The sequence below is a fragment of the Manihot esculenta genome, chromosome 7 (assembly GCF_001659605.2).
Source record: "Manihot esculenta cultivar AM560-2 chromosome 7, M.esculenta_v8, whole genome shotgun sequence".
NCBI classification, from domain to species: domain Eukaryota; kingdom Viridiplantae; phylum Streptophyta; class Magnoliopsida; order Malpighiales; family Euphorbiaceae; genus Manihot; species Manihot esculenta.
Window position 1 is genome coordinate 33,100,422 of NC_035167.2, and position 16,887 is coordinate 33,117,308.

The 16,887-nt window shown below is 29.9% G+C and overlaps 2 protein-coding genes across 2 annotated transcripts; one reads left to right on the top strand and one right to left on the bottom strand.

Moving 5' to 3' along the window:
- Positions 1-216: 216 nt before the first annotated feature.
- On the bottom strand, positions 217-3,025 carry LOC110618623. The gene is made up of 4 exons (XM_021761796.2): positions 2,511-3,025; positions 2,149-2,423; positions 606-757; positions 217-475 (listed from the first exon to the last, which is right to left on the bottom strand). The coding sequence occupies exons 1-3, from the start codon at positions 2,785-2,787 to the stop codon at positions 674-676; spliced, it is 636 nt and encodes a 211-aa protein (XP_021617488.1). The 5' UTR covers positions 2,788-3,025; the 3' UTR covers positions 217-475; positions 606-673.
- Positions 3,026-8,852: 5,827 nt separating this feature from the next.
- On the top strand, positions 8,853-15,772 carry LOC110619679 (putative ABC1 protein At2g40090). The gene is made up of 12 exons (XM_021763217.2): positions 8,853-9,120; positions 9,735-9,889; positions 10,027-10,152; positions 10,364-10,459; positions 10,557-10,657; positions 11,676-11,712; positions 11,998-12,216; positions 12,742-12,853; positions 13,910-14,001; positions 14,113-14,292; positions 14,453-14,566; positions 15,204-15,772. The coding sequence occupies exons 1-12, from the start codon at positions 8,937-8,939 to the stop codon at positions 15,408-15,410; spliced, it is 1,623 nt and encodes a 540-aa protein (XP_021618909.1). The 5' UTR covers positions 8,853-8,936; the 3' UTR covers positions 15,411-15,772.
- The last annotated feature ends 1,115 nt before the right edge of the window (positions 15,773-16,887 follow it).

A 16,887-nucleotide genomic window follows, 5' to 3' on the forward strand; every position in this document is an offset into this window, starting at 1 on the left:
CATCTCGCGTGAGAGAGAAAAAAGAGGATAAAAAGAGGATTGCCCTCCTCTAAACCCAAATTTTTTCTAAGATTCACTAAACTAGTGTAAAACCCTATCTTTCTGGATTTCATATCATCACATACTAATTTAATTAATTTATATTCAACAAATGAAAAAAACAATAGTAAAAATCTTAACAACCCACGTTACACCAAAAGTCTTAACAAGTATAGGTTTCATAACAAGGGTATAATAATCACCCTCTAAACATTTTTCATTGAAAATACAAAATCTGTACATGTTAGATTTTTTTTCTTGAAAAAAAAAAGATGTATGCTCAAGCCACAAGCTCTATAGTGATACAAAAACCATCAGTATACAATTGCTATTAAAGTGACACATGGGTATGGCAAATATCTATTCTACACTCTACTCTCTAACCCTAATTTTCTTCTTCAGTTAATCTCTAGCTTGCAAGTTTCCTTTGGAAAACCTGTACCAAAAACAATGACAAATCAGAAATTTAGTGCCAATTTCAAATGAGTTATAGCCCATTTGGGCCGATTATGGAAAAAAAAATTGTTTAGTAATAAATAGAGAGAAAAGGAATTTTGAAACATTACCTGCAACTGGACTCTGAAGTAGTAACGATGAAAAATAAAAAGAACAAAAGAAAATCTCTCTAATGTTGTTAGTTCTTCATCTTCACTTTCACTTGACTCTCTTCTTTTGAAATTTTTTTATATCCAAGAAACCCGTTCTTGCAAGCAGAAACCTGCACACATGGAATACAATTATTCATTAATATTGGGAAAAAAAAATTAATGTCAGGGATTTATTGTATTTTTAAAGTAATTGAAATTCTGATATTTTTAGTTATTCAATCTATAGATTGGGCTTGTTTGGTTGAAGGAAATCAATTCAACTACTGAAATTTGGTCGTTTAGTTAGCAATTTTTCTTGACTTCATAGAAATTTAAAATACTTATTTTCTTTATTGATATGAAGAAGTTTGATTGTGAAAAGAATGAAAACCCATGATTAATGTTGTTAATAGGATTCCTTGAAAAGAAAGCATGGAATCTTGTTCTTGTTCTTGTTCTAATAGGACAAAAAGTAATGTGAAGTCTATTGCAATTTGCAAATTGCATTGTATGACAAACAAGAAAAAGGAAAATAAAGGTCAAATTCTGTGCAAGCTGCTGCCCATCTCAAATACTTTTTACATAAGATAGAGATTCAGTGGTTTGACCGTTGGGGTTTGGAATGGGCTCAAGGTTCAGGTCAAGAACATGGGCTCCAGATACAGTATGATTCCATCTCATGCAATTCCCATTTTCTTTTTTTTTTTTTAAATATATTTATAAAAAATTGCAGGTACTGACATTTTTTCTCTTCTTTCCATGGGTGATTCAGTTGAGCCTTGTCATCTCCAAGTGGGCATTGCAGACAAAACAACATGGAGGATTGGTGTGAGTATCTTTATAGGTGTTTAAGCTGCGGACTTTGTTGATTGCAGAAAATTTCTTATAAATTTTATTATAAATATTTTAATATAATCAATTATTAGTATGTAATTATTTTATATAACGCTCAGTATAGAATAACAGTACAATTATTTTCAATGTCTTAATTTGCTAGATTTAATTTAGATTTACCCAATTCAAAAAAAAAAAATTTAGATTTACTCCCATCTAAGATTCTGCAGGTTCAGGTGATTCTCAGGGAATTATAGTAAAAGATTTATAAAAAAATTAAAAATATTTTTATATCATCAATAACTTAATTTTTGGATTAATTTTAAGTTTGAAATTATGATCCCATATCAAAATTAAAGCAAAAAATTCAAGAAAACAGTGAAAATGACCAATTCAAATAGATAAAATAATTTTTTGTATTGACCTTCCAGAAGAACAAAGGAATTTGAACCCTTGTGAGATTAGGTATTATTAATTAATGGGCCAATATAATTTCCTAGGCCACTAATTGCAAGCAAAGAAATTTAGAGATGTGACAATTCAAGTTGCCTAATCTACCTATGAACAACTCATTTTAATTAATTTTCTTATTATTCCTTAAATTAAATTATGGGTATTTCCCTAATCTTAAGATATTTTCGAAAACACACAATCTTGAAATAGAAAGATAAAGAAATAAAGAACTTACAGCTTCAATGTCAATTTTGTAAACCAGAAGCTTTCTCCTTTCTCTGCAACTTGTTCTATAAGCTGCAACAATATGAGCAATTGCCAAGACCCATGAGCTAAGAAACAAGCAAATCTCCATGAATTTTGCATACTCTCCTCTTTCAAAGCTTGAAACACTAAACACATATGGAGCTTTCAATGAAACATAGATCAGAGATAAAACAGAGCATATGGTTGTAATCCCTAAATATGGCCCTCTTGAAAGCCTTGGCCCATCACAGAAACTATAAACACCTGCAAAAAATTTATCAGAAATCAGATGTTCTCCATGGGAGATGAATATAAAGCTTCAATTTTTTTTTTTTTGCAGATACTACTTACAGATGATGACTGCTGATCTTGTGATGGATATGAGGGGAATATCAATGAGAGAGTATCTGAAATCATAGTTATTGAGATGGGAAGAGAGAGTTTTGAATGATAAAGAAGAAGGGGAAAGAGAAGCAGAGAGAAGAGAAAATGGAAGAAGAGTATCAGCTATGGCAAGAAGAACAGGAACAGAGAAAAGGAGAAAAGAAATCAACATTGTAATCAAGAAGAACAGAGTCTTTAAAAATCTCAGCACTCTGATTGATTTTTCTTCCTTTGCAAATCCCATCTCTGTTTTCTTCCTGAATTTTTGGGGTTCTGGAGTCTTTATGTACAAGAAGAGAGGAGGAGGAGGAGACTTTGAATATATGAGTGTTTGAGAAGTGAGAAAGGGGATTAAAAGGAGTAGAGGGAAACACAAATGGAGATTTTCTAGGAAAATATTTTAAAGGGAATCAGAGTGAGGAAATGAAAAGAGCCATCGAAGGTGCAGACTCCATTAATGGTTCAATTTTTTTGACTAGACTTGTCCGCTGTTAGAACTATAGAGAGAAATGACAAAGACTTGGAACTTTACACGCGTATGTTACCGGTCAAATATAGCCATTAAATTTTCAACTATTAATTATTAATATAATGAATAGAAATATATTTGCTTAAGAAAGCTAAATTAACTTTTAAACTATATAATAATGGTGAAATATATTAAATTTTAATTTTTAATTTAAATTATTATTAAAATATCAACTAATTCATATAAATCGAAGCGAATTAAGTAGGGCTTAATTTATATTTTAAAATTATAATAAGTTAGGTGACTTTTCATAATAATTTAAAGATAAATTTAAATTGAAAAATTAAATTTATTATTTTTAATTCTATTATATAATTTAAATAAAAATTTAATTTTTTTTACTAAACATATTTTTTAAATATATTAATCACCTACATAAATCATAACTGAAAATTATCCTATTACTAACGGCAATTTAGGACAGTTGAAAGCATCTTTAAAATTTTTGGTTTTTAAATTTATTATTTAATATTTAGATTAGAAGCTTCCGTTCTAGACTTCTAGTTTTTAATAGCTTTCTCCTCACTTCATTGCGTTATTTTTAAGAGTTATATTTAAAAAATTCAACATATTTGACAATTTTTTTAAAAAAAAATGGTTTAAACTGATTAAATAAAATGTGAATTTATAAAAAAAATATATGAATTATGTTTTAAAAAAAAGCTTTTAAAATAATTGTTAGGAAAGCCTTTTTAAAAGTTATTATTAAAAATTACTTTCTTAAATTTATTAATTAAAAAAATAAATTAAATTTAAAGATTTAAAATACTAAAAAAATAAAATGCTTTCAAATAACTTTTCTCAGTACCATTCAAGATATATTTTTTTACCATGTTTCATTAAAATAAATAAATAAAAAGCAATTTCAACTATTTGATTTGGACTTAATTCAACTAAAATTGGCCATTTCAATTTGATTTCAAATAAAATCTTAGTTTTTTTTAAAAAAAATTTACCATTAGATTTTATTAAAATTAGGTCAAACTAGAGTTAAATTATAAATAAAAAAATAAATTACAGCACATTTTTATTATTTTTGTAAATAGTTCCCTGGCTGCTTGATTGAAAAATAAATAAAATACACTTAGCCCATCAGGCGGTATGGTGGAACCGACTGATGGAGATCATGTGATCACATGCAAAGGGATGCAAAGGCTTGTCTTCTTCCATCTATAAATAATTTCTTTTTTTAAAACAAATAAATAAATAAATATTTGTTTGTTGTTTTTATTTTAATTTAATATTATTAAATTTTTTTATGAATTTAATGATTAAAATAATATTGGTGGTAGTTGGTAGTTACTTTGGAAAACAACAAATACCCAATTCAAAATTCACTTTATGATTTGTTAATTACTTAATTGCTTTGTCTACACATGAATTTGAGATACCATCATGTGCAATGGTCTTGAGGTATTCATGATCTTAATACTAATAATCCTCTATTGTGTCATTGCTTTGGGCATAAACCAAGGCAAAATGCAACACAAGATAAGCATCCCAATGGAACTTTTAGTTGTTAAGAAGAATCAAACCATCATTATCTTATACAAATTATACACTAATTAAATTTATTAACATAAGAAATATTCATTTCATTTTAGTTATTTTTATATTTTTCATGTGGAAGCTGCCAAGCAGCCTTATTTTAAATTTGGGTCAAAACCCAGACAGGATTTATTCACATTATTTTAATATTGATTCAATATTCACATTTTCAAGAGTTTTCTTGTGAAGAAATTTTGCTTCTAGAACAAAACAAGGCAGTCTCAAGGAAGCAGCAGCCTATGCCTAAATATAAATGTACATAAAGCCGCCTTAGGCGTCAAAATCGACTGTTCTAGATTTTTTTGGCTGTAGAGCAGACAAATTTGCACAATTTTATGGCCCTGAGCTTTTGTGAGTCATAGATTCATGACAAAAAATCACAATGATGGAGCCAATTGACTTACTAATATTTGATTATGGTTTTTGATAATTATTCCATTAATTTATTAGACAACTCCATCTTCAGGAAATTAGGAGAAGAAAATATCAACTTGAACCAATGAAACTAAATTGTGAAGTTAGAGGAGAACTTGTGAAATTCAAGTTTCCTTTCACTTGTAGAGCAATTTATATTTTTGTTTTTATTTAAATATATATTGTTATTTAAGGAATAATCTAGAAGGAGGAAAATAACATGCCTCAATATCTTTTTGCACATTTGTCACAATGCAAGAAACTAACTGGAAGCTTCCTCATAGTGCCTATATAGCCAAATAAGGATTGGCCTTTTGTACACCTTGGACATCTTTTGTAAGGAAAAAAATATATATAAAAGAAACATGATGTAGTTTTAATTATTTTTAATTTATGATATGTGGTTTAATTATATATAAATTGAGTTATAAATTTTAATATGAAAATTTAATAAAATTATAAAATAGTTTTTAATTTTTTTAAATAATAATAGTAATAATAATAACAACGACTATAGTTACCAAAATTATTTGAAATTGTTTAATTAAAATAATCGATTTGATAGTTGTGGTGGTGGCCTTGCCTTGCTAGTGAAGGTAAAGTATATGAATTATGTAAGAGCTTAGGTGCCCACGCGAAGTGCACACGGAAAAATTATTATACGTGTCAATGGCATTTTTGTTTAGAAATCTGCTTTCGCTCACTAAAATAAAAGCTATGATATCACCTTCTATTCATTTTTTTTTTCTGAAAAAAATCTTTTAATGAAGACCAATTGGGCATTTCTCATTGATATCTCACGAACTTGGTTCATAATCCACACCTAATTATCTCGCTATTAAATCAAATTTTGAAAAATTTAAAAATTTAATTTTTTTAAAAAAATAATTAAGAGGTGTATGATATTTTTAAAAATTTATTAATTAATTTTTTATTAATTTTAATGATTAAAAATTATAAAATATTTAAAATATTTTTAATAAAAAAATTATTTAATAAATTATTTAAAATTTAAAAATTATAAAAGCTAAATAATAAAATACTTAATAAAAAAATTAATAAGTAAATTTTTTAAAATATTATAAAAATATTAATATATCTTTTAAAATAAAGAAATCAATTAATACATATTATAAAAATTAAATAATAATTTTTTAATTTTTTTACATAAAATTTAATTACTTAAAATTGAGTCTATAAAAAAATTTAAGCTTAATTTATTTAATAAATAAATCAATATGAGCGGAATTTAATTTAATTTAATTTATTCATAATTTTAATTAACTTTACTTTGCGTATTGGAATTAAACCTCGTACTCATAAAAAGTAGTTTTTTTTATTAGCTATGGCCCAGCAAAGTAAAATTTTGGATATGATTTTATATTCTCTCCACTTGAAAAAGATAATGTTTTTAATTAAACAAACATATATTCATGATTTAATTTGCAAACCAATAAATAAATGACTTATTAAATTTAAATAAATAGAATATTGTTAAATTTAAATAAATTTAAATTTAACTTATTTAAAAAATAAATCGAATCAAATTCAAAATAAATCTCGAATAATTTATGAATATTTTAATTTATTTAGATTTTTACTTTAATTTGAGTCTGCGTTTGTAAAAAAAAATAAATTGGACTTTTATTTAAAAATAAACTTTATATTTTAATTGTTTTAAATATATTAAGATTATATTTTGTAAATTAATTTTATTTAAATGCTTATAAATTATTTGATTTTTTAATTATGTATATCTAAAAAAATAATTTTTGATTATTAATTCATTAGAGTTTTTAATTTGCAATTGAACTAGGTAAAGTATGAAAAATTATATTATTTTTCCACTCCTCATTTTTATATATAGTACAGAAATATAGATAGTCAAAAGAATTAAAAATGACAAAATTAAAAAAAAATATTTTTTTTAATACTAATCCAACCACACATGTAAAATTGGTGGTAATTGCGTAAATCTAAAAAATGTCAGATTCTATTATGTAATTTTCTATCTCTATTTTTTTTAAAAATAATTAATATTAATTTTTTAAATTATATTAATTAGACAAAATTAGAAGTATTAATTATAATTGACAAAAAGCAAACAAATTGACTATTTCTACTTATTTTACAATATAATATTATACTACAAATTATTTGCATTAATAAACATTTAAGCAAAAAAAATTACTATATACATTACTAATATAAAATTATATAATATTACATTAATTAAGTTTTATACAATTTTAAAATTTTTATAATATTTTTATGATTAATCTATTTAGTTTGATATAATATTCATAGTAATATTTAAAATTATTAAAATCGTATAATATTTGTAAAAATGTTATTATTTTTACAATATAATTGTACGAAATTAATTTGTAAAATTTTTAAATAGTAAAATATTTATTTAAAATTACAATTAATATTAGTAATTTTTTAAATTTTGATAATATTAATAACTCTTTTATTATTAATTTTTGTGACTTATAACAATACTACTAATTTCATATTTTTTATTTTTTATTTTTAAATGATAATAATATTAATAACAGCAAATATCCATACTTAAATTGCGCTGCCTCCAAAAAAGGTGGAGAGAGAAAAGAGAAAAGAGAACAGGGAAAAGGGAAAAGGGAAACTGTCGAGAATTGGAGTTGCTGAAGCTTAATTCTGGTTTTTTGTTTTAGTGGGTACTTTAATATTTGGTTTTGGTGGTTTGGATAATTCTACGGTTGTTAAATTATGCTATAAATTAAATATTGATGATCTGATATTTAAAAAATAGAATTTTACAAGAAATTTATAAACTTGATCTGAGATGAAGGTGCTCCTCTCGTCAATGACGTATAACAACCTTTTTATCATTGGATCACCTATCCCTGCTATGCTAATCCGTATGTATGAAAGAATCAGACCTCAGCGTCATGCTAAATGGCCATTTAATTATTACTTTTAGCACACGTGTGAATCGAGTAGTTTAGAATTGGGCCAATAATCCTTATTTTGTTAAGTCTCTGGGCCGGGTTCGGAAAGAGAAGGCTGGGTCTTGAGTAAAACCCGACCTCAAGGATGAATGGGCTGAACCTTCTCACTCGTGAGACTCCACGAAACCTGAACCGATTCTGTCATTGTGGGCTCGGTCTTTTACGAAGGTAGTGAAACTCAATAGTCATTAAATATTAATAAAAAATAAAATTAATTTATTAATTTATATTTAAAAAGGTATTTTTATACCTCAATGATGATAACTTCAATGCAATACTTTATCATATTTTTCTATTTAATTTTATACCGTCAAGTAACTAACATGATGCGCTACATATATTTCAATAGCATTTTACATTTAATATTTTGTAATTATATATTGTAAATTCTACGAAGTCATGCATCTCGTATCAAGTTTGTTCTAATAAATAAAATCTATATAGGATTTCATTTTGATAAACTTTTAACTAATTAAAATAATATTGTTCGCTCAATTTAAAGTGAAAATTTTTATGTGAAGTAAAATTGATGATTCAAGTATTAGTTACTCAATTTAAAACAATTTAAGTTTAGATTAAAAATGTAAAATTATTATTTTATAGAATATGTCAATGTAAGACGAAAAAAAAATATTATACATAATAGAAATTTTAAATTGATTTAAAAAAAGTGTGCAAAGAAAAAGGAAAAAATATTAAAAAGAGAATAAATGTGCAAAAAAGGGGAAAACAATATTAATAATGACACAATGTGTGCCTAAAATAATTCTCCAATACGTTGCCGTTGTCGCCTTAGAGTAAAATGACAAAAATCTGCGTGCATACGAAACACGCTATATTTGCGCACACGGAGTGGGGAGACCGTTTCGCTCTTGTATTTACCGCTTGTCAGAAAACAAAGGAGGGAGAATGACTACGCGATCCCTGTGGCGCAGCCGGGCAAAGCTAGCTTTTGCGGCCACCGCGATTTTTACGGGGGGTGCCGCAGCCACCATAGCCACTTCCGAGGATCCAGCGACGGCTCTGAAGCTCTGCACTGCCGTCCCCGTCCGTCTGGCTCGCGACACAATAACTGCCGCTTCTATCGCCTTTGGTATCTCCAACAAGCTTGGAGTTCTGAATTCACCTTTTTGTATCACGTACATGAAATTATCTTTATTGAATTTTCCGTTTCTCTTAGTTTGTGAGCTAAGAGAATTACTCATAACGCGCGTTTAAGCTATCCCTGCGAACCAAGTCATGAATTGAGTTTAGTTTGGTTTTAGCTATGAAGGTTTGAAGTTTTTTAATGTTTCTAAAGGTGTTATTCAACTATTCGTTCATAATTTTCAGGTTTTCTGATTAATATTGCTGCTTTGCATGCTAGAAAATATGAGTAGTTACTCACTCTATACTTTTGATTGCTGAAAGGAAGAATGCTTTTATATGGCTTCATTTTGTTTCTTGTTTTTCATTCTGTATTGCTTAATGAAGCACTGTGGATGATATAATTTTGAGAATTTAGATTTTTGTAATTTTTTTCCTAATTCATTTCAGCATTTAACATTTACAAGTTTAAGTATGAGTTTAAATCAGTGTGGAGAAATTGTCTTCAACCTTCTGATTAATGCCTATAATTTATGAAATATTTCTAATGTATGTATGTATACATACACACACTTTTCAAGTTTGCATTTGTATTTATCTTCGTTTATTTGTTTTCTCTAGATTATGAATATTCACTGTGGGGACTACCGGAAGGAAGTGTTGAGAGGTCTAAAGAGAAACATGAGGTTCACCTGAGGTCAGCACGTAAACTACAGGAACTATGTTTCAGAAATGGGGGAATATATATCAAGCTTGGTCAACACATTGGACAACTGGTATGTTTCCAGTCTACTTACTTAAGTTCAATTAGCTTAAATTTAGTGTCAACTCTTTAACTGTTTGAGATGTATTATTGGATAATTATGTCATTAACCAAATGCATTCATTCAATGACAAGTTACTCTTTCTGCAGGAATATTTAGTCCCTCAGGAGTATGTCCAGATAATGAGGGAGTCAATGTTGAACAAATGTCCAGTCTCTTCATATGATCAAGTGTGTAAGGTTTTCAAGCAAGAGCTTGGAGAAACCCCAGATAAAGTATGCATCAATTGTCTAAGTTTTCTCGGAAAGAGCATGGCAAATGCATGAAATCTGCAGTTCATTTTCAACTATTAGGTTGCATCTTTTCAGTTTTTGATTGTGAAATGTGGATTTTGGTGTTTCCTGAGTGCTACATGGTTGTTATAACAGCATTTATTTTAGTAGAGACTATATTCATGATACTGAACAAAGCAATTCTTGTCTTCAGATTTTTGATGAATTTGATCCTGTTCCAATAGCAAGTGCTTCCCTTGCACAAGTTCATGTTGCTAGGACAACTGATGGCCAAAAAGTTGCTGTGAAGGTTTTTCATTTGTTACATTTAAAGCAAAATAAGTTTCAATGAGCTTGGCGTTATCAAATTTCATGTGAATTATGTGTATTTGTTTCTGGATATTCAGGTGCAGCCCACTCACATGACAGATACTGCGGCTACAGATCGGGCCATTGTGGAATTGATTGTGAACACCCTACATTGGTTTTTCCCTTCATTTGATTATAGGTAGCCATTGTTGATAGTTTCTTATTAGGCCAGCGAACTATATTAGGATTGAGGATAGTGTTATTAAAGGCGCCGGCCGGGGTGAGGCCTTTTGCAAGAGGCAAGCACCTTTCCTCGCCTAGCTCTAGGCGCAAGGCGAGGCGTCGTCTCTTGAAAATAACTTGCATGGCTTTTTTTTTTTCCCTTTCTTTTAAAAGATTGAACCCTAATCCATATTTCTTTTTTAAAGCAGCTGATTGGAGAACTAAATTTTAGGTACTAATTAGAGGATATATCCCTATAGTTATGCTAATTAATGAGAGATTTTTATCTTATAATTAGGCTAATTAATTAGTGATGTATATTCCTATAATTATGCTAACTAGTTAGGGATATATTTCTAATTAGTTAGCATAATTATATGGATATATATAAACTAACTAATTAGGAAAGACATAATATAACATTTACATAGTTGACTTTCAATATTCAAGTATATTCCAATATTGAAAAGGATTACACATTTATATGTAAGTACGCCTATAATTCAGCTAACTAATTGGGAATATATATCCTTATAATCATGCTAACTAATTTAGAAGAAATTAATGCAATATCTATACATATACGTATACATATGTACCTATACCTATATACATATATATATACTTGCGCATATATGTATATACAAGTATGGCGTCTCACAAAAGGCGTCACCTCGTCTCTCGCGTAAGGCAGTAGGATCACCTTAGTATTGCCTGTCACCTTGATAACATTGATTGAGGTTGATTTCCATTGAGAAGGGTTCATTTTCTATGGTTCCATTCTGCCTCTTATTTGTAAAGTGTTAGGGTGGTCACCACATGGGATGCTGGATTTATTAATTCATGAGAAATAAAAATTTGCACTCAAGTCTTGGATATGTATGAGGATGCATTTAGTTGTTGCATACTATAGATGCAGCTTGCTTCCTACCTGTTTATGACAGGCAATGTTTTGCAGCTGGTGTTAATGGAATTTTCCTCTCTTCCATATGCAGATGGTTGGTTGCTGAAATGCGTGAAAGTTTACCCAAGGCAAGTTGGTTTAAGTTTCTAAAAATTTCCGAATTTTATAGTACTTCTATTGGTGTAAAATTCTTAAAGCAAATGGTGAAAGAAACTTCTCGATGTACTTAAAACTTAAGAGAATTATTTTATCCTCTGCTTTATGTCTAAGTTTCCCATTCCTACTTTATCTCTTTCTGCTTGCTTATGTCTTGGATGATTATTATCTTACTAATAATTTTTGCAAATTTCATTGGAAGCATTGTTATGAAACGATGGCTCATTATTTTTGTTTGCTTTCCATGTGATCATCAGGAACTGGATTTTTTGGTTGAGGCCAAGAATAGTGAGAAATGTTTGGACAATTTTCAGAAGCTATCCCCTCAAATTGCAAACTATGTCTATGCACCAAAGGTTCATTGGAATTTGAGTACTTCAAAGTTATTAACAATGGAATTTATAGATGCTGCCCAGATAAATGATGTGAGGGCCATTCAAGGTCTCGGAATTCAACCTAATGAAGTTTCAAAATTAGTAAGTTCATTGCCTTGATGTTGCAGATTTGCTATAATTGTTTGGTAGATGATATGATTAGGAAATTGTCATGTCTAATGGTCGATGCTGCCTCCAGAGTCATTTCATCTCTAAGGTACAAACCCTACCACAGCATCAATTTTCTTCGGAAAGGTAATCTGGACGGGGTTCTAACATTTAGCATTTTGCATGAGACAGCTGCTTAAAAGATTTGAACCCTCAAACTTTTGCTTTAGTCAATATTTGTATTGTCAATGACTTGACATTCTGTAATATACTGATTTTGGGTGAAGGAAAGAAATAAATAACTGGTTAGTTTAGGACAACAGTTTGATGTGTATATATACGCTCGATGCTTGTGTAGAGGCAGACAATTACATCCCATCTAATTCTTTTTAGTAATTTCCTGAACTTGCATCATTGGCATTCAGAAAAAGCAAATAGATATTGAGTTGCAAATTTTGACTCCAATTTTGTTGAGATAATGACTAATGAATTTGCTTATTTTCCCTTCTTATTTTTCAGGTTAGTCAAGCTTTTGCAGAGATGATGTTCAGACATGGGTTTGTGCACTGTGATCCACATGCTGCTAACTTATTAGTTCGCCCTTTGCCTTCTGGCAAAAGAGGCATTTTAGGTGAGGGCTTCTTTATGATTAATTACCATTCATCACTTCTAATGTAATCCAATGATCATTACATCTAAAAATCTAGCTTACTTAATTTTGAGGATGCAATGGTAAGGTAACGTCGCTCCATTTTGACATGGACGTCATTGGTTGAAACTGCAAAAACAGCTTACTTGCACATGCAAGGGGATGGCTGCATAGATATAACTCTCCCTGTGTCTTGCAGGAGGCCTCATATGGTGCGACACCCTTTATTTTGAATACAATTTTTATTTGATCCACAGCTAGACTGATAGAAACTGCTGAGCTGGCTTAGACAGCTTGTAGTTTCCTTCATTGATTGTCTTGTGGTTCTTCAACAATTGCTTCGTGTTTGAAGCTTCTGATATTTCTTCTTGGAAGTTTAATTGGATTTAGTGCATGTGCATATGTTTAGTCAGTTGTGACCCAAATGCAATGCTAGAAGCTTTAGTTGGAGGAACATAGAGGAATATTGTGACAATCATTTGAAAGCATAGCAGCATGTACGATTTGAAAATTCAACAATATTTACATGCTTTACAAGATCATTTAGAATTTTTAAAATGTTTTTATGTGTCAACTGACTAGGAAAGCAAGAATACATCACATTAGTGTCCTATGTTTTATCTGGATGCATTGAACTCATGTAACTCTAGTTCAGAAACTGCCAGCTCAGAATCTGATGAGCTTTGAATATGAATTGTTAAATTCACTTACAACTTCAATATTTTCTTGGGAAGCTTGAGGAATAGAAAGCTTGTAAAAATGTTGTTTCCTATCATACCAATGCTTCCTTCACAACCTTCTCCTATCCATATGGAATGCCAGGGCATTTAGTTTTTTAATGTTTATAATCTAAAAAAATGTAGAAATGATTTTTCTGCTCATCATGTAACCCTTTTCTCTTTAAAGCTTTTTTCTTCATCTAGTGGTATGCTTATTTCAGAAACTGTTTCATGCATTGCTTCTCGTTAAATCTTATCTAGCCTCTAATGTTCAGTTGGTTTCTGAATTACTCACATACTACGTTTCCCTTTTGTATAGGCAAGAAAAAACCGCAATTGATTCTCTTGGACCATGGGCTGTATAAGGAACTTGACTTCAGCACTAGATTTAATTATGCTTCCCTTTGGAAAGTAAATTCTTGATTTTTTTAAAACCATTACTTTGTCGTTCATGTTCTAGTCTTGCATTTTCCATTGTCAGTGACTGGATGGTAACTTTATCATTATTGACGTTTGCCACAGGCACTGATATTTGCTGATGCTAATTCAATAAAGGAAAATAGTGTTAAATTGGGTGCTGGAGAGGACCTATATGCACTATTTGCGGGAATTCTTACAATGAGGCCCTGGGATAGGGTCGTTGACCCAACTGTTGATCATTTAGTCATACAAGACAATGACAATGAGCGCTCAGAATTACAGGTAAGGTTAATCAATGGTTTATTCTAAGTGGTAGTCTTTTTCATAAAAGAATTTCTTCAAAAGCAAGTCTTGTGCTTGATATTGGCATTTTTTTGTGATAATGAATTTGATTAGATTTACTTCTTGCTTTACACTCTATCTCTCTCTCTTGTGGTTGCAGATGTATGCATCTCAGTATTTCCCTGAAATCTCAGAACTTTTAAGGAGGCTACCTCGTGTGATTTTGTTAATGCTAAAAACAAATGATTGTTTGCGAGCAGTGAATAATTCTTTGGTATTGTACATTGCCAAACCTCATTGTCAGCCTTATGCTTTTAGCAATTTGCATGTTGTCATGAATGAAGTGTTCTTTCTAAAAATTAATTTCTGTCATCAACACGTCATCTTTGCTAATAGGAATAAAAGTGGGGAAAAATGGTATAGTTAATGTCTTCATCCCATCTTTTTGAAGAATAGCTTATTGTTTATGGTTTTATCATCGCTGAACTGATTCTCTTTCAGTTGGGTAACTACCATGGGATGGGAGAAACACCCTTGTAGGATTAAAAATACACAACATTGATAATGCTTAGTAATAAATCATAATGATGATGGGACCTAGAAGAACTGCATTTCTGATGAAATTAAGCAGTATTGAAAAGGTTGATAGTAGTTTATACTTGTGAGATTAATAGAATTTGGTAATAGACTGGAGACTGTTGCTGGGAATAACTACAAGTGGAAAATATATGTCCATGAAATGTTGGTTTCTAGATGCTGATATATTTGGCGGCTGTAGTAACATCTATCACATTATTTCATATTCAATACCTTCATTTTCATAGTTTGGATAATCTTCTATAAATTAGTTATGGTTTGATTTGACCATGAAATAATCAAGTGCTTTGTTTGTTGAAATGCATGACAAACAGTTGCAGGGTTCTTCTCTCGAGACTTTTTTCATTATTGGAAAAGTTTCCTCTGAGGCAGTTGTTGAGGCAAAGAAGTTGCAAAGGAAATCCTTATTGTGTCGGTTGGATGTATGGCTGGAGGAAATCTTGTTGGAGGCTCGACTTTTAGGAATGCAGATAGCATTATGGCTTTTACAGCTCAGGAGATCCTTGCCTGGTTTAAACTAGAAATCACTATATACTGATTTCTAGAACCTAAGTTTTCTTTTTCCCCTTTGTTTTTGTCCAGCCATATTAGCCCTCATTCTTTGTCTCCACACATGACTCTAATGCGTCAGCCTACAGATATTTTGACAGGGTTGTAACATTAATTTTTTCGTCAGTGAAAGGGGGACAGATGCATGTTCTTTTATTATTTTCAATTTGTTGTATCCTCTGGGGGGTTACTTTAATAATTTTTCCCCAAACCCCATCAATGGGGAAGGAGATAACTACAAGAAACTTTCTGTAATTTTTGGTGTAATAAGTGGATTTGGTTACTGGCTGTTGGAATTATTTATGTATTGTTTTCTTTTGTTCTTTTCTTTTAATTTGGGCTGTTCCAAGTTTTTTTTTTTTTTGGCCAAAGGATGTTCCTAATTGAGGAAGAAGAAAAGCTGAGCGTCGCTTCCTTTTTTGTCGGATTGTTGCACTGAACGGTCGAATCCTTTTTCATCTAGAGAAACAGAAAGCTAAGGCTAATCCTCACTGTTCTTGTGCAGAAAAAGCTTCGTGCTTGTTTCCTGTTCATTTCTGTGCTTCTATGAATCGAACAATTTGGCAGTCAAAAAAAGGTTGGTTCTTCCTCTCTAAACCTGTTTCCATCTGCATGCCCATATGCATCCATAAAGTTGCAGTTGTTCCAGTGTTTGTTCAATCAAGACAACGGTTTCCTGTTACAGGCCAGGATCCTAGTTGGGCCATGGCCATGTTGTCACCTGTCATGATTCATGACCATAAAATTGGCAGGAACTTTTGTCTTTCTTTTTTTTTTTTGTTATAAATTTACAATAAAATTTTGTTTATCATCGGAATTTTGTTAAATTGTAACTCGTAAAATATGTTAATTAAATAAAAAATATAATGAATTTTAATAAAAATATGATGAGGTAAATTGTAGAGATGTGGCAGGAAAGGAAATGAATGTTTGATAAGTTGTGGATTGGTGAAGGTTGGTATGTTTGGTGAGCTGTTATTCAGTATATTTGACAAGTATTCCTCCCACCTGCAATATCCTCACTTCACGTCTCAGAATTCATGGAACGTAGTCTCCCTATCTGCCTAGGTAATAAATTTAAACAAAGTTCATACGTGAGTGGGTAGGAAAATAAAGTATCCAAATAGTTCAAAATCTATGTGATTGCGATTTTAATTAGACTACAGGGTCTTATATAATTCACACATATATATATATATATATATATATATATATATATATATATATATTTGGAAATTAAAAGATATTTATAGATTAATAAAGATTATGAGTTAGTATATCAAATAGAAGAGATGAAGGACAATTATTTCATTCTTTTGAAACAGTCTAGGAAATAGCAGTTCGAATAAGAACACGAACACCCTAATTCACAGTTTTTCTAATATACATAAGAGAGACATCAGAAATTTCTAAAAGGAGAACCTTTATATCTTGAATAAAAAGACCCAA